This window comes from Sphaeramia orbicularis, chromosome 2, assembly GCF_902148855.1.
Source record: "Sphaeramia orbicularis chromosome 2, fSphaOr1.1, whole genome shotgun sequence".
Classification (NCBI taxonomy): domain Eukaryota; kingdom Metazoa; phylum Chordata; class Actinopteri; order Kurtiformes; family Apogonidae; genus Sphaeramia; species Sphaeramia orbicularis.
In genome coordinates this window covers 2,755,097-2,777,494 of record NC_043958.1, presented here as the reverse complement: position 1 = coordinate 2,777,494, position 22,398 = coordinate 2,755,097, and the positions used below count along the sequence as shown (strand labels likewise).

The 22,398-nt window shown below is 36.9% G+C and overlaps 2 protein-coding genes across 3 annotated transcripts in view; both read left to right on the top strand.

The window, feature by feature from the left end:
- The window catches only part of LOC115431961 (NACHT, LRR and PYD domains-containing protein 3-like), a 592,418-nt gene that overhangs the window by 488,496 nt on the left and 81,524 nt on the right, over positions 1–22,398 (top strand). The gene's annotated exons all lie outside the window — the stretch shown is intronic.
- LOC115431999 (ubiquitin-protein ligase E3A) lies at positions 1,294–21,328 on the top strand. 2 transcript variants are annotated; one of them, XM_030152767.1, is made up of 11 exons: positions 1,294–1,537; positions 2,217–2,261; positions 2,855–3,159; positions 4,893–6,145; positions 6,258–6,402; positions 9,964–10,169; positions 10,261–10,425; positions 12,345–12,500; positions 12,587–12,660; positions 13,534–13,677; positions 14,959–21,328. In XM_030152767.1, coding segments are annotated over exons 2-11 (2,571 nt in total). In that variant the 5' UTR covers positions 1,294–1,537; positions 2,217–2,259; the 3' UTR covers positions 15,080–21,328. The 2 variants fall into 2 exon arrangements, with proteins under 2 accessions (XP_030008627.1, XP_030008621.1); XM_030152761.1 differs by having other exon boundaries at positions 1,294–1,589.

The window sequence follows — 22,398 nt, the reverse complement described above, 5'->3', positions numbered from 1 at the left end:
AAAATAACTGAGTAATATTCTACTATTTTCTATGGCCTCTATGGGAATAATCATCACTTTTCTCCCTCTGCACACACAATAAAAGGCTATGAAGTTATCAGGTCTTGTAGCAGTGACAGGGAGAGTATTACTGCAGACTTGGGGTATTACTGCCTCCTTCTGACGATAAAGGGTTACTGAGGCTTTACATCAGTCCTGCAGAAACAGGACATAAAAAACTATGTTTATTATACATAGTTTGAAGTCTATATGAAATCTTGGCCATTGAGATAATGTTTTTATAACTACACTTTCATGCTGTTCATGTTTTGCACACTTTTTAAATGATAATTTGTAAATGTAAACATTTTCATAATGTAATTTTACTTTTCCACTTTAAAACATAGAGAAATGTTTGGATTTAACATTATTTATAGGTTATTATTTCATTATTTTACTGATCAGGCCTATTTATATAATTTTGCATCATTCTATTCTGTTCTATTTTTTTTTCTGCTTCATTAGTGTATGGATATTGTGGTTTACTACTTACTTTACTTCCATTTCCTGATTTGCATATAGCAAATCTTGTATTTTTTTCCTACTTTATTAGTGTACTTCATTTATATTGTTTATTACTTTTATCTCTTAAAAGTTACTTAAAAGTCCTTTCCTTTTTTTTTTTTTTTTTTTTTTTTTCTTTTTTGCTCAGGTTTTTTCAAGAGGGCTTTTGTATGCAACTGAGCTATTGTGACCCAGTAATTTCCCTTGTGGAAAAATAAAGTTGGTCTATTCTATTCTATTCTATTCTATTCTATTCTATTCTATTCTATTCTATTCTATTCTATTCTATTCCAATCATTTAATTGCCAGTTTTGTAAAGCATTTTAAATTGTAAAGAGCGTTCCTTCAAACATGGAGAAATATTAATTTTTTTCCCCTTCAACTTTATTAATCAAAATCTGGACATACATTCTGAAGAATTACAGAAAAGTTTGTTGTTGTTTTTTTCCCAGACTGAGCATCAATAGCAAACTTATACTGAAGCAGTATTTGTAAAGAACATTATATTTAAAAATAATAATAATAATAATGATAATTAAAAAAAAAAAAAAGTCAGAAGTCTAATCAGATATCAATACATTTAAATTTTCATAAACAATCAAGGTTTGGTTTTTACAAGAAATATTAAAATGTGTCTCCAATTATTACACACATTTCCCAACCACACAAACACAGGAGTCCATTCCAGGGAATCCAGTCCTGTGTCCCGAGCGATCCATTCCAGTAAATCCGGTTGTTAGAAGGCGCAGTGCATTGTGGGATGTGCTCTGACGGTGTAGTCAAGATGGCTGTAAACCTTGGACTGAGAATAGAGGCTGCAGCAGGAAGGCCGTGAATGAAGTTTTTAATAGAAAATCCACCGTCGCAGACTTAAATCATTGTTCTGTTGCAGCTGAACTCAATCTGCGGAGGACCTGACACATTCACCAACAGCAGCAGAGTCACAAACAACTGAGGATAAAGTCTCGTATGAATTCCGACGAGAAGGAGGACTGTGAGTGTGCGCCACCACAGGCCGAGACTAGCCCCGCGAGAGGACCCGATAGGTGGGGACGCCGAGAGGAAAGAGCCGGGGACGCCGGGGGTGCTAGCTGAAAGGCTGCTAATGTTAGCTAGTTAGTTATTACTGTTAGCAATGGGGAAACTGCTGTTCTGTTGGTGTTACTAAACATTACAAAGTAATATTCTAAACATACTTTGGTTAATAAAATCGAATATCTGTATTAGCTGGATATGAATGGATAATTTTAAAATAAGGCTAGCGGACATGCTAGTTGGCTAACAAGTCAGCGTCAGGATGTCCACTTCCATGACATTTCTCCTCCTGCAACCCCTACTGCCCTTGTCACATTTACCTGTAGGCTGTTGTTTAAGGCTTATTTTATTGGTTAATTTAACTTCTTAATGACAGCTTGCGTTGCACACTTTGCACAGTGCACTAAGGCAATCTCAGTAAAGCTAACATCACTGACATATTCTCATGTCGACGTTATCATAGCATGTAGATTTCTTATTTCTTGACTCAGTTCTCATCATAAATACAGTTGTGTGTCAAAGCATTTCAACCAACATAAAGCCAGCAGTGTTTTCTGCCCTCATGATGTTAATACAACCTATCTTGACCTTTGCTGGATGTTTAATCATTCTTCTTTTTTTGTTTGTGATTTGCTTAGAGAATACGAGGAGCCCGAAATAGAAAACCCAGAAGCAAGCCGAATGTAAGCTCTACTCAATAAATATATACGTATACAAATATTGGATCTGGACATGAGCATGTTTCAGATGTGTCAAAGCTGCTTATTGCAAACCAATAGTTCCAGTTTTGTGTTGGGTCTCACTTCCTGTTTTCCTCACAGATATGACTTGTGAAAAGCTTTAATAATTGTGAGTTGACTGTAGTGGGATTCTAATGTCACCCATGTTGAACCTGGTATGATGCTTAGCACAAAGTTACAGTGATCGTTGTTCAAAAACGTTTGAAGTACAGTTAAGTTTTATTTAATGAGTGTCTGAAGGATTAACCTACTGAATTCTATCATATTTTTGGCTAAAATTAACAGCATATGTGCTGCAAAATTTATATTATTTGTGAACAATGTCAACAATATTTAGTAAGAAGACCATCAGGTGCAGAAATAATATTGTAAATCAATCTTGAGTCAACAATATGTCATCAATTGAGTTTTTTTCCATCCATATCCAAAATGTATGTTTATGAGTCCAGATTCACTACAGTATTGGCACTAATTGTTGTGGTGAATAAACTAGATTCACACCGAACTGATGAGATGCACCTTACCTCTGATCACAGGAAGCGAGCAGCTGCCAAACATCTAATAGAGCGCTATTACCACCAGTTAACGGAGGGCTGTGGGAATGAGTCGTGCTCCAACTCATGGTGTGCCTCATCAGTTGGCTTCAACCGCATGGATAACAATGCAGCAGCGGTCAAAGCCCTGGAGCTCTACAAGGTCAACGCTAAACTATGTGACCCGCACCCCTCGAAGAAAGGCACTGCTTCTGCTTACTTGGAGAGCAGCTCACACAGCAATTCAGCCTGCAGTAACAGAAAGATGAATAATAAAGATGTCCATTCTGTACGGGACAATTTCAAAGGTAAGTTAATGTAACGTAATATTTGCACGTAGTTGATTAAAGGTTTGGTGTTTAATCTTGAGTGGCATCTCGTGGTGATGTTGCAGATTATACATGAGTGAATATCCCTTCAGCCTCTTCCTCAGTGGCCACAAAAAAAGATGAAAGCCTTAACAATAAGACCTGAACAACCACCACCGACCAAAAGCATCCACTGATCTAAAATGTTTAATAACTGTTGATCCACTAATCCTATCAATACATTGAAATAATTAAGGTAGAATGCAGTTTCATGGTCATCAGATCTGACCCATTTGGACGTTCAGAGGCTCCATAGTGAACATGGAAACACCATCATCTTCTACAACATTGACTCACCAGTAAAACCCATGGAGTTTGATCAATGACAGTGGATGGAGACAGTTGGTTGTTACTGAAAAAGTAAACTTTTCTTCAGTGTTTTCATTAAATAACCTTTGAATTTACTGAGCTTTTATGACCGTCTATATGATTAGTAAATTAAATATATCATAAAATACCAAATTTTCATTAAAAAAATAATAAGGATGATAAAATGATAAATGGTGATAAATCAGTTTGATGTCACCTCAAAAATAGTTCTAGGTCTTTAAGGGTTAAAGTTTATCTGTTGTGGGCGTCATAGCGAAGGGGATAACTGTGGTCAGCAAAAGCCCCTGTTCCACCATCATTTCCAGGAACTTATTTACCTGGATTAAAGACTTCCTTATAATCTGTGTAGTTTGCATTTCCACCTCAAAGTTCTGGGTAATTTATTCAGATCAGGCTTGTTTTCAATCACCTACTCAAATTTTGCATGTCTGAAATTAAACTGCTTTTCACTTAGAAACCAGATAATTGCTGATCTTTATATACATCAAAATAGAAAATTCGTAAATAAATAAGTTTGAATCAATGAACCTGAAACTTTAAGTACTTAATCAGTAAACGTGGAACTGAACGCCAAACAAAAAAATTTTTGAGATATAGTCAGTGTCTCCTGATAATTGGTCAAAGGTCTCGTCAGCATGAACTAGTTCAACTTTCATGTTGTTTTACGTTATGGACACAAACTATAGTGATTCTGTTGCATTTCTGTGATTCGGTCCTCATACTTTGGGCTGCAACAACTAGTTGACAAAAGGTCAACGGCAAAATTAGTTGACGACTACTTTAATTGTCGACAGGTCATTAGCAACGTCATGCACCTTTTGTTTGAGGAAAATGTTTGTTTTATTGCCGTTTGCAACTCTTGAGTGTTTAGTTATTTGTTTAACAAACTTTCCTAAGCACTGTAATTGTTATGTAAAAAATGCACTTTTGTTTAAGGGAAAAAACATTTAACTGCTGCTGCGACATTTGTTGAATATTGAATATTTGTTTAACATGCATTCTAATTGTTGTGCATCAAATGTTCATGTGAAAGGAAAGAAAATGTATTATTGCTGCAGTAAATATATATATATATATATATATATATATGTGTATATGTGTATGTGTGTGTGTATGTGTGTGTGTGTGTACGTATATATATAAGAGCCTTTATTTCAGTTCATAATCTCACTATTCCACTATTGAAATAGTCATTGGTTGCAGCCCTTCTCCTAAATACGTTATAAACAAATGAATACCTTTTTACTCCAGCTGTATGATTTCAGCATGTTTTAAATTTGTTATTTTCATTGCTGCTCTCTTGCTCTCTTTTTAAATGATCTAACATCTTATTCTTTGTGTAGATGTAAATTACCTGACAGAAGAAAAGGTGTATGAGATCTTGGACATCTGCGGAGAGAAAGAAGATTACTCCCCTCTTATTCGAGTAATAGGTCGGGTGTTCTCCAGTGCTGAGGGTCTGGTGCAGAGCTTCCGGCGGTCCAAACCTCACACCAAGGAGGAGCTCAAGTCCCTCCAAGGCAAAGACGAAGACAAGGATGAAGATGAGAAGGAGGCGGCAGCGTGTTCCGCCACGGCAATGGAGGAGGACTCCCCCGCGTCCTCGTCGTCACTAAGACTCGGCGAGGGCTCGTCGGGGGAGAACGACGTCCAAAAGCTGGCACCAGATGAGGTCTCGGTAGACATCGACGCCGTGCGACGAGTCTACGAGCGTCTGCTGTCGAATGAGAAGATCGAAGCCGCCTTCTTGAATGCACTGGTCTACCTCTCGCCCAACGTAGAGTGTGACCTGACGTACCACAATGTGTACTCAAGAGACCCAAACTACCTGAATCTATTTGTTATAGTCATGGAAAACAGCAACCTTCACAGCCCAGAGTACCTGGAGATCGCTCTGCCGCAGTTCTGCAAGGCCATGAGCAAACTCCCACTGGCGGCTCAGGCCAAGCTGGCACGTCTATGGTCGCACTACAGCACCGAGCAGATCCGACGCATGGTGGAGACCTTCCAGCAGCTCATTACTTATAAGGTCATCAGTAACGAGTTCAACAGCCGCAACCTAGTCAACGACGATGACGCGGTGGTGGCGGCCACCAAGTGCTTGAAGGTCGTCTACTATGCAAACGTGTTGGGGGGCGACCTCGACACGGAGCATAACGAGGAGGAGGATGAGGAGCCCATTCCTGAGTCCAGTGAACTCACCCTGCAGGAGCTGCTGGGCGAGGAGCGGCGGAACAAGAAAGGCCCCCGCGTGGACCCGCTGGAGATCGAGTTAGGCATCCGCACCAACGATTGTCGGCGGCCGCTCATCTCCTTTGAGGAGTTCGTCAATGAGCCTCTGAACGAGGTGTTAGAAATGGACAAGGACTACACTTTCTTTAAGGTTGAAACTGAAAACAAGTTCTCTTTTATGACGTGTCCCTTCATCCTCAATGCCGTCACCAAGAACCTGGGTCTGTATTACGACAACCGCATCCGCATGTACAGCGAGCGGCGCATAACTGTTCTCTACAGCCTGGTGCAGGGTCAGCAGCTCAACCCCTACCTGAGGCTGAAGGTCCGCCGAGACCACATCATCGATGATGCTCTTGTCAGGGTAAGTCATTACCCACAAGTCAATATTCTTTCACTAGTTACATCTGGTTTGATTTGAGCCTTTCAGTACTTAATAATAAACACTGTACTGTATGTCATCTGTCATTGTTCAGCTGGAAATGATAGCGATGGAGAATCCTGCAGACTTGAAGAAGCAGCTGTACGTGGAGTTCGAAGGAGAGCAAGGTGTTGATGAAGGAGGTGTTTCCAAAGAGTTTTTTCAGCTGGTGGTGGAGGAGATCTTCAACCCAGATATCGGTAAGAAACTCGGTGAATACAATAGAACATCACAGTGCAGGTGCACCATTGTACAAGTAATTTATTTTATGAGTCACAGGTTGTGAGTATTTTTGTCTTGAAATCAGGGATTCTGAAGAGTCTTTAAAAGTCTAAAAAAATCTAGAATGTATAAATCTGCATCTAATACCTTAAAGTATTCAAAAGGTATTCAGTTTGACATAGTAGGTCTTCAGTTGTGTTGCTATAAACTTGTCCGCTGTATTGTGTTTAAATGTGTCTGAACTAGAAAGAAAGTAACACTAGTCGACTCAGTTCCACTCGTTCCAACCTGACAGTCTATATTGAAATTAGGAACCAATCATCGCTGTGAAACCTGTGAAATATGAGTGGAAATCCGCAATATGAGTGAGTGTCATAGTCGCCGCCGCTGGTCAGCACTGAACTCGCACATGCTCAGTGGAGCAGCCGCCGCTTGCTCCTTTTCATTTCTCATTGAGGCAAAATCACGATCATTTATTTCTTTTGCATTCTCTTTTATCATGTTTTTATAATTATTTTCTTTCTGACTGCACTTCCTCTGTTTTTAAAAACCTTTTAAAAAATATTTTTGGGTGTTTTTTTTGGGCTGGAATGGATTCGTGTGTTTCAGTTTATTTCAATGAGGAAAATTGATTTGTAAAACAGGTGAACTGCAAAACAAGCTTGATCATGGAACAAATTAAACTTGTACTGTGAGGTTCTACTGTACATTGTGTTGCAGCAGCTGAATCTGTGCTAATTTCATGCCAAGGAAGATTGGCGAAATGATACTTTAATAATCCTCTGAGAAATAAAATTAAAGCAAGTAATACAACTAATACATAAATACATTTATTATTCTACTACAGCTGTTGTAAATAGATTTATATGTACACTTTATATTCTATTATAGTTTATTCTTCATACCACCTATTTCTTTTTATTGTATTTTTACCTCTTCTTTAATTGCTTGTCTTTTCAATAACAAGGTGAGAGAAAAACAGCGTCTCAGTTCTCTGTATATTTTGTGCATCTAGTGAATTGACAATAAAAACCTTTGAACCTTTAATTTACAAAATAGTCATAGTAGTTTGTAGAAAGAAAGAGCTGTAGTTCAACATTTAAAGACACAAGTAGAACACTGATGTGTAATCTGGAACATATATTGGTCAATTTACAGTTCCCCCAAGAATTTGTTCTAATTTCTACAACCAACACAAATTCAATAAAATCCTGAAAATGTATCATTCAGCAATCACAGATACACTTTGGCTTTTAAATTGAAATAACAGATACACAAATTGGAGACATGGAATCCAAACGAGAGAGAAACAGACAGATTTAATTAAAGGTAGTGTTCAGGGAATTGCACTATTTCTGACATTTTTGACACATGTTCTCCTTGGACACTTGTAATTAATACAACAGAATTCCATTAAGACACCTCTGCGTTAAATAGGAGTAAGAGTAGTAGATTACATAGAAAAAACCTGTTCATTTCATCTAATATACACATTTTCACTGCTTTGTAACTTCATTAATTTCCAAAGTAACAGCTACACTCATATAATAATCAATGAGGAACTGTGTAATATTTGCACTTTGGCTGTGACATGTAATGATTATAGAATATTTATTTATTTCATGTACTAATTAGTATATAAACCAGGTATTTTTAATCCATCTAATCCACACACCGCCTAAAAGGCGTCTATATTCAGGTTAGCAAATGTAGTCTGAAATAGCAGCTGCTTTTTAAAAGTGAAAGAAAAGTTTAACAGAGCTGAACCCTGACATATAATTGTTGGTTTAGATCACCTCTAAGGAGGAAGTGAATGTCTGGAATGGAAATTTACAACCAGTCGTGCCCTTGAACGGTGACTTTCTGTTTGAGCTGTGGTTGTTTGAATTACTGGGCTGAACTGGACATGTTAGTCTGATGGAACGTCCATGTACGATCATATTAATATCAGCACATTAGGAACAAAAGATGTAGGAGAAAGCTGTAACATGTCTGTCACATGTCTGAGGCATACTTAATTTCTCTCAACATCGATTTGATGTTATATGATTTTAAATGTTCTGCCTCTAAACTTCTAAAAAAAAAAAAAAATCGTGCTCTGACTGTGAATAATAATTTTCTACCACAATTAACCATCTACTTTCTTCACATCTCACTGAGGAAGACAAATCTCCTATTTAACTTTAAAGGAGTCACATTTTACTTTTTTTTTTTAAAATGGAATTCTTCATTTTCAAACATTTCCCTGTGGTCTACATAAACTGTAAATGCTCTGCTTGGGTCTGAATTCTTCATTAATTCAACTTCACAGGTCCATCATCAACCCTATTTCTGAGTAATGACACCAGAAAGGTGGTTTTGAGCGCTGACCCTTTAAATGCAAGTGACCCCACTTCCTCCAGGTTGTTGACCATGCTTTCTGTCCCGTTCAGCCACTTGTATTTGTTTATTCAACCAACAACTGAACATTTTAGGAAATCTGCTTGAAGTTGGGACATATTTTCAGTATGGACTACAACCGCTGCTGCTGACAAACAGTTATCGCGTACTCAGAGAAGTGTTCGTCAGAAGTCTTGACCTTATATGTGCAAATGTTGTGACGTAACTGGTTATAAAACATAACAAATTAAGCAGGAATTAAAACAGGTTGTAGAAATCCACTGGATTTTTGCCAAAATGAATATAAAGATAGCTTTTTCAGCACCTGGAGGGTTCAAATTCAAACTTCATGAATTATTAGGGTCCAAATACACAAAAAATGAACCAAAGACTAATAAAAGTGGGTTTAAATAAATATGAGCCCTTTAATATCAACACATTAGGAACAAAAGATGTAGGAGAAAGCTGTAACATGTCTGTCACATGTCTGAGGCATACTGAATTTCTCTCAACATCGATTTGATGTTATATGATTTTAAATGTTCTACCTTTAAATTTCTGAAATATTTTTCCTGCTCTGACTGTAAATACTAATTTTCTATCCCAACTAACCATCTATTTTCTTCACATCTCACTGAGGAAGAAAAATCTCCCATTAAACTTTAAGGAAATATTGATGTTTACATCTCAAATCATCATGAAGGACATTTTACAGCTGTAGACCTAATGTGTCCCAATACTTTTGTCCATATAGTTTATAAACGTCAATATTTACGTAAAATTTATGTAAAAACCATCTCTGAGGCATTTTGAAAGCAAAGATAACAATTTAAATCAAACTAACCAATGCAATGATATTTATCCCAATATAATTTTGTGACATTAGTCATTATTGTTTTGTATCCCAGACCCCTGTTAGAGAAGAAACACCTGGATTCAATGTGTCCACATACTTTTTTCCATATAGTGTACGTGTGTCACAGTAAATACATTTTAGTAAGATGTATGTGTAATATAGTAACTTTAAAAAAAACAGATGATTTTCCTGAAAACATGAGCTCTAAAACATTCTGATGACTGAAGTTAACATGTTTCAGGGACTGGACTTCCTGTTAATCATCCTTTTTCTTGTCTTTTTTTTATGGATCGTCTCCGTTCAGGCATGTTCACTTATGATGAACGCACCAAACTGTTCTGGTTCAACCCGTCGTCGTTTGAGAATGAGGGTCAGTACACTCTGATTGGCATCGTCCTGGGCCTGGCCATCTATAACAACTGCATCCTGGACGTGCACTTCCCCATGGTCGTCTACAGGAAGCTGATGGGCAAGAAAGGAACGTTCAGGGACTTAGCAGACGCCAACCCGGTAAGAACAGTGGTTTATCCAGCAGATTTTGGAGCATTTTTAACGTTTAAGAATAAGTTACTGAGCTAAACATGCCATGTCTGTTGGAAAGGTTCTATACCAGAGTCTCAAGGAACTTTTGGAGTATGAGGGCAGCGTGGAAGAAGACATGATGATCACCTTCCAGATCTCCCAGACAGATCTGTTTGGGAACCCACTCATGTACGATTTAAGGGAAAACGGGGACAAGATTCCAGTCACAAATGAAAACAGAAAGGTAACACCGACATCAGGTTTTTTTCCTATAATTACAGAACTTAGTTGAAGCACGTTAAGGTTTTTACACGAGAAACACTCAAAGATTCAGTTTTGTTCTGGAGATGAAGCTTCTAAGTGAGAGTCATCTGCTATTCACAAAACTGGAAAGTGTTTGTTGAGCAGATTTTTTTTTTCTTTGACCTATTTTCATTAATACAGAAGATGATGATAATAAAAACAAAACAAAAAATATTGATTGATACGTGAAATAATCTCCTTTGTCAGCTTGTGTTCAAGCTCTTTGTCTTTCCATCATAGTTGGGGTTTGTATGTGCATCACAGATGAACCAAAGGAAGGATCATTATAGATTTTCCAAAGGCTTAATTACATTTCAGCTCCGATTTATGTCAGAAAACTTTAAAAACATCATCATACAGGGGTTGAATAATTGTGACATTTATATGTTAACAAAATATAATGTTAACCATAAATACCACATGATACATTTTCTTTTCTTTTTTTTTGTAAGCTGTACATTCTTAAATACATTTACTAAACCTTTCTTGTTAGAAGCTTCAGATTCTTTTGTTACATGGCAAAGCAAACAGCAAAAAACGCACATGAACAGAGAACTCCTCTGCAAAGTGGTGCCGTACTCTTCTGACAGTGTCAGGGATCAGTAAGTTAATAGAGAATAAAATAATAAATACATTTACAACAACGTTGATAGTTTTGTACAAATACACCATTTACCTTCAAATATCTGAACATGTAAATGTTTATATGCTGACAAAACCATCATAATGTCCTACAAAGTCAGTCCAAAGTAAATAATTGACAGGTTCCGTCTCTTCTTAAATAAGGCCAGGGTAAGGTTGAGCTTTGCTGTTATTTTTTCCATCGTATATACTCTGATGAGTCGCTCTTTCCATTGACAGGGTTTCTGCAGGTCATTAAAAAGCATTAAAAGTCATTAAATAGATTTTGTGAAAATTAAGTCCTTAAAGGTGCAGGAGACTTTCGTGATGAATTTTTCATCAAATCTGTAAAACCTAAGTATCACAAATCTGTAAGTCTTTCTGTGATTACTCACCTGAATCTCTTGCATTACGGTGAACCATTTGGAAGTGTACTCTGTGTTTACATTCAGAGCCAGAAGGTTACTCGGGCATCTTCGGAATTTTTTTGTCGTGGCGTACGTTGTGGGAAACGGAGGCTCATGCTGCCGCTGCAGGGAGGTTCGCGCAGCTGCCTGCAGGGGCAAAGGCAGTGCGAGCCTCCGTTTCCCACAATGCACGTCACGACAAAAAAATGTGTTGAAGACTGTAGTGACATATTGTTTGTCGATTTTATTTGATTTGTTGTTTATTTATTTATATATATATATATATATATATATATATATATATATATATACACACACACACACACATACACACACACTTCTATACTGTTGTTATTTCTATATAGATTTTTTTTTATATACATGTATATCCTTTTACTTTTCTACTTTTTGTGGTTGTTGTTTCAGCTGGTTCTGGGATGAAGGACGAGTTGTTCACATTTTTACTTTTGTTTTTGCCTATACAAATAATCATTTAATGGAACTGAAGAAAACAATTGATAGATTAATCAGTTACAAAAATAATCAATAGCTGCAGCTCTAATCCAAAGCAGAATCTTTATCTTTGAAAAAACTTTAATTGATAAATCCTTAAAATCTTTCTGATTGCAGTTGTGTATTTCTACAATTTTTAGATCATGGTTTATTGGCTGATTTTTCTTCTGTATTTGAGGTAAAAGGGAACTAGATACTTCAGTTTCATACAGTAACTAACTTGAGTACTCCTAATTTGACCTTTGACCTTGTGTTTTTTTTGTGTTTGTTTGTTTTTTTAGATTTTTACATTAATTATTGGTGTTGTGTGTTTGTGCAGGAGTTCGTTGCTCAGTATGCAGAGTACATGCTGAATAAAAGTGTGGAGAAGCAGTTTAAGGCGTTCAGGAGAGGCTTCCACATGGTAACGAATGAATCACCGCTCAAATACTTGTTCCGGCCGGAGGAAATTGAGCTCCTGATCTGTGGAAGCAGGGTGAGGGGTTTAAGCAGACCTTTGACTGTAATAATGTCTAAATATGAGCTGTTGTTTTACTGTTTTATGTTCCTCACAAACTACAGAACCTGGACTTTTTAGCACTTGAAGAAACGACGGAATACGACGGAGGATACAACAGAGATTCTCGAATCATAAAGTAAGAAAATATGTGAAGAAGGGCAAAATAATACAGGAAGGAAATACTGCACTAGCCTGAATTTCATATATGTAAAGAAAAATAACATGGAACCTAAGGGATATAGGGTTTTTTTGTTTCATTTGCTTTTTTTCTTTCTTTTTTTTTCTTTTTTTTTTACATTTTACTCTGTATTTAATTTTAATATGTTTCTTTTTGCATCTTATTTGTTTTAATATGCTTCTTTTTGTGTCTTTTTTAAACATATTTCTTTTAGTATTTTTTGTTTTACTGTATTTCTTTTTGTATCTTTTTGGGTTTTACTATGTTTCTTTTTGTGTCGTACAGCTGGATAGTTTATTTAATTGCAGTTGCAGGTTGTGGTTTGGTTCTTGTATTAATGATCTGGTCCAGATTTAAGGCAGTGGGGATTATGGGAAATGAGCCAGGTTAATGGTACTACACACAGGGTTTATAACTTAAAGGGGAAAACCTGTTTCTCTCACTTGTGCATGGTGAGAATAATAGACAATTGTCTGTGAAATGAGGCCTGAATGACATGAGTTCAGCTGTAACGACGTCTGTTCTGAACAAAACTGACGACAAAATGACATTTGAGCACCGGCGAGCTTCATGACACAATGCTCTAATGGTGGAAGTTTAACACTTTCAAATGATTTTACTATACATTTCCAAAATCCTTGTGATAATTCTTAGGGAGAAAGACAAAGGGTCACCATGAGGTATTTTATTGATTTATTTTTTAATATTTTGTGAATGTGGGCTCAGTTTTGTAGTGTATGATTTGTCCAGACCCTTAATTCCGATGCTGTGTCTTCTGTGTAAATTCCATCTAAACACTGACTTACTGGATGTTTGTTTCTGTTATCGTAGGGAATTTTGGGAAACGTTGCACTCATTTGGCGAGGAGCAGAAACGTCTGTTCCTGCAGTTCACCACAGGCACCGACAGAGCCCCAGTGGGGGGGCTGGGCAAACTGAAGATGATCATCGCAAAGAACGGCCCCGATACCGACCGGTGAGACACCAAAAAAGATTTAAAGTCTGGAAAGATGGTCCGCTGTCAAAGAGGGCAGATACTTTAATGACCATTTAGACCCTTTATCACCAACATTTCCAAGAACTTTTATAAGCAGGCATTTATTTACCTGGGTAAAAATTCCTTGAAATCTGTGTGGTTTGCGTTTCGACCTCAAAGTTCCCGGAAGTTTATTCAAATACGGCTCGAATGTAAGTGGGGAATGCTGTAAGTGTGTTCCACCAATCAGCGTTCTTAAGCACACAGCCCCGCCCCCAGGAATTCAGGGGAATTTAAAACGTTACACCCCCAGCTAGGAACTTTTTTCAGGAAAAGTTTCAAGTCTAGGAAAAGTTTTTTTCCGGTTAATTTCAGTGGAAGCGCAGCAAAGTTCCTGGTAAAGTTAAAGTTCCTGTGGCGGAAAAGGGGCTTTAGTTTCTTAAAGTGAAACATTTATATAACATAAATTATAAAAACTTCTGAAAGTCATGTGTCGTTAAAATCTCTTTTTCCAGGCATGGAGAATTTGTGAAATTAAGAAAAGTTGTCTAAAATCTTGTAAAATTTAATAATCTACTTTTTTTTTTTTTTTTTTTTTTTTTTACCAATTTTCTTACCCTCCAGAGACCCAGGAAAGTAAAAGTTTTACCTTTTTTCCATTGATTGTAAAAAGCATACATTCTTTTATTTTATTTAGTTTTTTGTTTTGTTTTTTTACTAAATTTCTGAAACAGAGGGTAACTTGGTTTATTGTCCCCATTGGGAAATTCCATTTCTCCATTTTACCCATCCTAATACATACACAGTACCTAGCATTAGCAGTTGGCATTTAGCACATTAAAGATGCAAGGGTAACTCTCTTTATTATCCCTGTGAGGAAATTTGATCTGCATTTTTGCCCATCCATACATACGTAGTTCTTAGCATGAGCATTGAGCACATTAAAAGCTAGAGGGTAACTGGCCGTATCATCCTTGTGAGGAAATTCAGTCTGTATTTAACCCATCCTAATACTTACACAGTATATAGTATTAGCAGTTAGCATTAGCGTCAGTACATAGCACACATTAGGAGCTGTGAGCTGCCGTTGAAGGCGCTCATAGACCAACTCCAGATCTACATCAGCACGACACCAAAATGGAACAAATTCCTCTGTTCTTTACGGAGTATGTAATAAAAACTTTTATTCCCCCCTTTAGCCCATTCAGTGTGCAGTTTTCTATGTGTGAAGCGGAGTCGACCAGTGCGTTTGTGATGTAACCGGTGTTGTTGTGTCGACAGGTTACCGACGTCTCACACTTGCTTTAACGTCCTGCTGCTTCCCGAGTACAGCAGCAAAGAGAAGCTGAGGGAGAGACTGCTGAAAGCCATCACCTATGCCAAAGGGTTTGGCATGCTCTGAGCCCCCCGCTCCCAACACACTGCAATCGGACTCCTTCTCAGAAAGCCCACCGCCCTTCCCTTATCAGACACAAAACAAACAGGTGACGACAGACAGGCCATAGTGTGTTACCAGACCAAGCAAAAGCAAATAATAAACCAGGAGAAATGGTTCCGATAGAGCGCTCTAGAAGTCATTCTACTGTGCCTGCATCATCCCACATCAGTCAGTGTAAGCACAGAGACCTATTGATCAAAGCCCACCCCCTCATACATACATGTGAATGTGCTGCAGCCTCATCTGCTTCTTTTCTATGTACAGAGAGGATCATTTTCCTTCTTATTTATTTTAGGGTTAAAATTGGTTCTTTTTCATGTCTGCCTGTTGTGATAGCTTCTCTACCTTAGCGGAATGGGGAGGTTTAATATTAAACTATCATGATTCGGGATGATGCATTCATTACAAAGTCAGTAGACGCCCAATTTAATGAACAGCAACGTGATAAGTAGCCCTCACAACACTCTGAATTTGAGTTTTATTGTAGCCTTGCCTTCAAAATATCGTCTTTTCCCACTGGAGAACGAGCTCCCGCCGACCATTCCACTCAGAATCCGGTTACTGTCGTTTCCACCGATTTATGATTGAGGTAAGCATTTGGAAAGTGACTGTCATTTGGTCCTAAATGGCACATCGAATAGCTGTCTCTTGTTTGTTTTTGGGCCTTTTTTTCCTTTGGGGGGAGGGGCCCCACAGGTTAGACTTAAATCTTGTCAGAGCTGTGTAAGTGCACTTAGACATTTTCAGAATGTTTGTTTTTTGGCCACAGGTTGCCATGATTGTTTGAAGCATTTTATTTCCATGTCTTCCTGTGTTGATGATTCTAAATAAAAGCAGTATTTATATATCAGTGCAGTTGGAACACCAGTACCATATTGTGCACATCCTGGAGGTCGTACACATGTAGAACAGTCACTGATGATGTTTTCGACGGCGTGGCTAACGGACGTAGAGCTCTTCTTGTGCCAACCAGTAGAGTTGATGGGTTCAACTCCACTAAGCACTTTGTGTTGTGTGTATGTCGTCCTGTATGAATAGATAGCTCACTGTAAACCCGGCTTAAGAAAACATCCCCAGGCCTTTTTTTTTTTTTTTCTTTTTTTTTTTTTTTTTTTGGAAAGGTCACTGACAAAGCTTTAGTACCTAATCTGTTGCCGTTACACTTGAGACTTACATGGAAAGGACCATGTAAAAAAACAAAAGAAAAAAAAAAAACAGACCCAGGATCAGTCAGTCAGGATATCAGTTGAGGCAGCCACAATTCCATCTGTTGCCACGGTAACAGCATACGCATCCTATACATCCACGTAACCAGAAGAACATCAGCTAAAACCTCGACAAAACCAAATTTTTTATTATCGCTGTGTTTTGTTCAAACAACAAGCACTTAACGGTCAAAAACAGTGTAAGACCAGCAAATGTCATGAATAATTTACTAAAACAGAACAATGAGACAAACTCCGCAGTGCTAAGCTAACAGCGCTAAGCTAACCTGAAGCAGATCCAACTGTTGAAGGATTACTGACTCACTGAACGAAAAATAAAGGTCACATTACGAAGAGATGATCAGGAATGTTGTCTTATCTTTACTGTTTTCTTACCGTAACTTGGTTTAAATGAATGACGCTTCTGCTATCGGCTAATCTATTGGTTTGTGTTGCATTGAAATGATTCCCACTGGAAACAAATGGACCAGGGTTTAACAGGGTTTATTAAGTGTGCAGTGAGAAAAATGTAAAGAAGCTCCAAATGAATATTTATTACCCATCATAGGCAACAAAAGCAATGCGGAGTGACAACACTAAAGCCTCAGTATGTAGTTTTTACTGCCCTCTAGTGGTGACTAGAATTGTCAAAAATATTTATTTGATTTTTTTTTTGCCAAAAATCTCACAAAGTTCATATTATTGTTCACTTATACCAACAGATAATAATGCGTTTTAACTTTTCACTGTGCAACATTTGTGTTTACTTATTCTCATTAATTATTTCTGTATTAATGAGAACATGATGAATATACAAGTAAAATTAGTGACTTTCAAAGTGACTTCGATGTGTCCTGATTGGCTGCCTGTGTTTCTAACCACCTCTGTTTCATTTATAGTTGTGTTTTTTCATCCTGAATGGAAAAACTGATGTCCACACCAAGAATTAAAGGTGTCATTTATGTCAGATATTGTTCGTCTCAAAAACTGGGTTCAGGCTGAATGAAAACTGTTGAAGTGGATGTCAATAAATTAAAGTAATAAATGCATAAATCAGCACCTATTAATCAGCCAAATTAGTTAATTAGTCATATCTTCAATGTGTTTTTGTCGTCTATAGTGGACAACAGTTTCACAGTTTTACCGTGTCTGAAAAAACTGTTCCAATTAAGGCAGTTTAATTAATGTAAAAAAAGCCAAAAACTTTTATGTTCCAGGGTCTCAGGAGGATATTTCCTGATCCATTATCATTATTATTTTAAATATTTCTTTTAGATTCCCTGAAATCTGAACTGATCATCCGTTCTGACTGATCATATTTGGGTCTGGCATACTGTTGAAATTAAAACCAGGTGTAACCTCCATCTGTCAGTGACCGTATGATGTAAAACTAGATAATAATTGGAAACAACTGAGCTGAAATCATCCCCGTACCAAACAGGTAGACGTTTTGTATTGTTTGAATCATCGCGTTTATGTTCGGTGGAATAGGTTTTCACTCCTTAACGACCGAAGAAGCGCTTGCATTTATGATCGTGCTTGTTTGTTCTAATAAGTATAGAATTTTGATGCTTTCACAAATGCTCAACACAGGTTTTTAATCGACATACGTCAAAGTTAACCTTCCGGTATCTGGGTGAGCATATTGTGCACACTTTGCTCTTCATGTTGTAACAGGTCATATGATTTTTCACTGTTTGTTGTAGGTCAGAATTCAAAAGTTGTTCATTTTTGCATGATTTTTAAAATTCCGACACTAAAATCAACACATTATAAACAATGGAAAATTACTACACTAGCACCCTTCTCCAAAGTAAGTAAAAAATGCACACTGACACATTTTAGCACTTAACATTTGACCAAGCACAAACAATAATAACACATATTTAAAAATAATATTGCTGTTAATCAGTGACATATAACAGACTGCAAAAATCAATAAATAAGTCAACCAGTTTTTATGACGTATACTGGGGGGATTTGCATCAAAAAACATAGTTTAAAAAGACACAAAAAAAAAAAAAAATTTCACAGGGAGCTGCTGGTATTAGACAAACCAGAGGTGCTCATGGAGAGGGCATGAACAGTAGGAAAAAAGAACAAAATCCTGGCATTCACTTGGTTGGAAAAATTTGAAGTTGTAAAAAGCCTTTATTTCATGAAGGCCTTTAGATGAATTCATTGGGGCTGGAGTTAAAAACACACCAATGCGTGTCGGCATGCGCTGCCTTCCTGGTGAAATATGGTTAATAGAAAAAATATGGTTTGTTTACATCACAAACATGGCATTTAAAGGGTTAAAAAAATGGCATTTATTGAATATTTGGTGTTTTTGTTTATGGCTTACGTTGATGAAATACCAAAAAAAAAAAAAGTTAAAAGTTAAAAACAAACTAACAAAAGCATTTTTAACATTATTATGGAGCTGTGCACATTATGCACCATTGGTGGTTAGGAGGGACCTGTCTGGGCCAGATACCGAAGGGTTAACTCTAAAACAGGCATGACTGAATTTCAAGCGTACACTAAATGATTTTCATATCACACCGCAACGACTGAAAACCGACGGGTTGCCTTGAATTGTTGGGAAATGACACCCAGAAATCCAAAAACGAAAGCATGCTTTGGAAAAAGATCACGAAAATGTAACAGTCGACACTGTTTAAGGTTCATTTCTCGTTCTGCTGTTGAAATGTTAAACCGAGGACTGGAGTTTTTTGATTTTTAATTCATGTAAGGTTGATAAATTGTAGCATCCTCCCCCCGATTTCAATCCAACAATTATCGCAACAGTCTCCTCGTCCTCTTCTCGCTGTCGTACCCTGAGCTTTTAGCCACGTCTTGGTTTGTAAATGAACGATGTGTTTAAGTGCAGCCACAGATGAGGCTACGTCCACACTAATACAGATTTAAAACGCATAGATTTTATTGCATTTAACAGCCAAATCTGATGTGTCAGGACATTCTAGTACATGATTCTACGTCTGTTTCATTCCAAAATAAACTGTGTTGGTTGTGTTTTAATGTGGGAAGAGAAAAAAAAAGCAAACAACTTGTGGAAACAATGATGAACTTACACATATACTGCGCTGTGATTAGTCAGACTGTGGTCACATGATCCATGACTACCAGGATACTGAATTACACATAAAGTTATTTTAAAAAAATCATAGAATTACAGGTTTTATAGAAAACATGGCTGGAGCTTCAGTTTATTTATTTAGTTAAAAATATGTCGCTAATTTTTATCTTAAGTGCCATATATTGTACACTTTTAACAATAGATAAACATGTTCATTTAATACAAAAATAACATCAAATATATGTGTAGCAAAAACCAAAGATAAATCCATTTAACAACTTACCGTCGACTTTTAAGCTGAGATGGCGTATGTTTTCCCCCAATGAAAAACTTTTAGTTTCATCAATAAATCTGGATCTCCCAACAAAGGAAAATCTGTTTTATTACTATTAGCCAATAATGCCTGTCATTCCATTTCGCATGCTATAGTCAAATCTTGACTTAATTTAGCATCGGCTAGAAAGCAAAAATCTCTATTTATTTTTTGATATACTTGTATACAAATTCAGCCATTAAGGGGTTAATCTGTTACTGCGTAAATGTATTAACAGTTATATTTTTAAAAAAAATTATTTAGTTTTTCCTTTCAGCAGATGCGACAACAGGCCTAATGGTTAATAGTAATTAAAAAGTAATAAAACCGATTTTCCCGTCTTAGGAGATGGTTTTATTGAAGCCACAAAGTTATTTTCAGGACTTATCGAATATCCCTGAAATGGCTTTGAAAAGAATAGAATAGATTTTTATTGTCACTGTTACAGGAACAATGAAAATCTGTTTAGCAGCAGATTCTTAAAGTGCAACAATTATACTAAAAATATACACTGAAAAATACTGACAATATACGAAGCTTCTAAGAAATACCGAAACATACAAAAATCCAAATCTGTACTACAGATAGACGAAATATATATGCAACAAATAAGTCATATATACAAGGGAAATTAAAAATAAGGTGCATGAGTTGGGGGAATACTTGCGCTATCTTGGGTGATTCCGTAACATAAATGGTCCGATTAAAATTTGCGACAGCCGACATTAAGGGGATAAAATGAAATGGTATTAGTGTGGATGTAGCTTCAGGTTGTGTATATGCAACAGAATCACCAACTGGACCAGATTCCTTTTTATCCAGGCCCAGATTATTTAAAAAGAAAGAGGTCCGTGTTGTAAACCTTGTGGAATCCCGCCACAGCGACTCTGGTTTTACCAGCGTCGGTAACGGTGAATCTGTGGAAGGTGTCGATGATCACCCAGGACTTCTATCGATGTTGTACCAGAGGACTTTTCCTGCATCACTGTGGGTGAGAAGGCGCTCACGACAAGCCACTAAAACACTCTGAGCCATTCGTTTTTTGGTTGTTTTTTTTTTTTTCGTTTTTATTTCCCATTGCACTTACTTTCTCGACTTCATGGCTTCAGTCAGACCTGGGCGGAATTCTGTATTAGAATATTTTCTCATTGCTTTTTTTTTTTCTTTTCTTTTCTTGGGGTCACTTTGAACAGGGTTTGTACGAACGTTTGCACAAACACTGGACTGTGCTGGAGAACCTCTACAGTGTACGAGTTATCGGATTAGGAATCTGCTAGCGCTGTTATACTGCAGTAAACCTCAGTCATACGGAACTCTGTGGAAGTTGCGGTAAACGCTTTGCGCCCAGGTCTGGTTTCAGCTGTTTCTCATGACTTTGTACCTCTGTTTTGTTGATGCTGAAGATGCTGCTCACCTGGACATGTGAAAGGGCTCTGAAGCCTGTCGAAGGTAAAAGCTGAAAGGGTTTGAACCTGATCTTGGAAAGGGAAGCAGTTTTAATCAGTTGGTTTGACTCAACAGTTACTTTCTAAAAGATACAAACTGATGAAAGGCTTAAAGTATTCAGTGTTGTGAAAACATGCTAAATAAAGACGACTGCTTTTTCCAACTTGTATCGCCTCGCAATTCTGATTTGAGTCGACGGATTCCTTGGTGAAAACCACAGATCTGACGCACACGACACATGATGTATGTAGTAATACTCCGAATTTTTTATTATGAACATTTCACGGTGTACAACAACAGCATTTTATACTGTTTGTCTCATAGAACTGAAAAAAAAAGTCTGATGTAAAGATTTTGAAATGTATAAACTCATAAATCATTACTGGCAGTATTGTATCTTTTGAGGTCATACTACAGATTGAATAAAAAAGTTTAAAACCCAGTAGAAGAAGTTAAAAACTCCCCAAAAAAGGAGTTTAAAACCCTATTACAAAAATAAGTTAAAATCTGACCACACAAAATCATAAAAATAATGAATGTTTACATGGAGTTGGGTTTGGACGGGAGTATACACTGCAAAAACTACAGTTAGATGGAATAAAATTATAAATAAATGTAACTTATAAGCCCTAAAATAGGATAAAGGTACACTACATGGACAAAAGTATTGGGACACCAGTTGAATTGAGGTGTTTCTTTTCTAGCAGGGGTCTGGGATACAAAACAAGAATGAAAAATGTCATAATATAGTTTTATATTGGGATAAATATTACATTGGTTAGTTTAGTTAAAATTATCTTCGCTTCCAAAATGCCACAGAGATGATTTTTATTCAATTTCTCTCAATACTGATTTTTTTGTTTTGTATCCATGACTATGATTTTAAATGTTCGGCCTCTAAATTTCTAAAACATTTTTCCTGCTCTGACTGTAAATTATAATTTTCTACCACAACTAACCATTTACTTTCTTCACATCTCATTGAGGAAGAAAAATCTCCCATTAAACTTTAAGGAAATATGGATGTTTTTATCTCAAATTAGCATGAAAAGGACATTTTCACAGCTGGAGTCATGATGTGTCCCAATATTTTTGTCCATATAGTTTATAAACGTCAATATGTGGTGTTAGGGTTATCAGAGAATTTCTTTGTAATCACATGTTTTGGATTCAGGATAAGACAAGACTTTATTTATCCCACAGTGGCAGCATTTACAGTAAAGTAAACATAACAAAT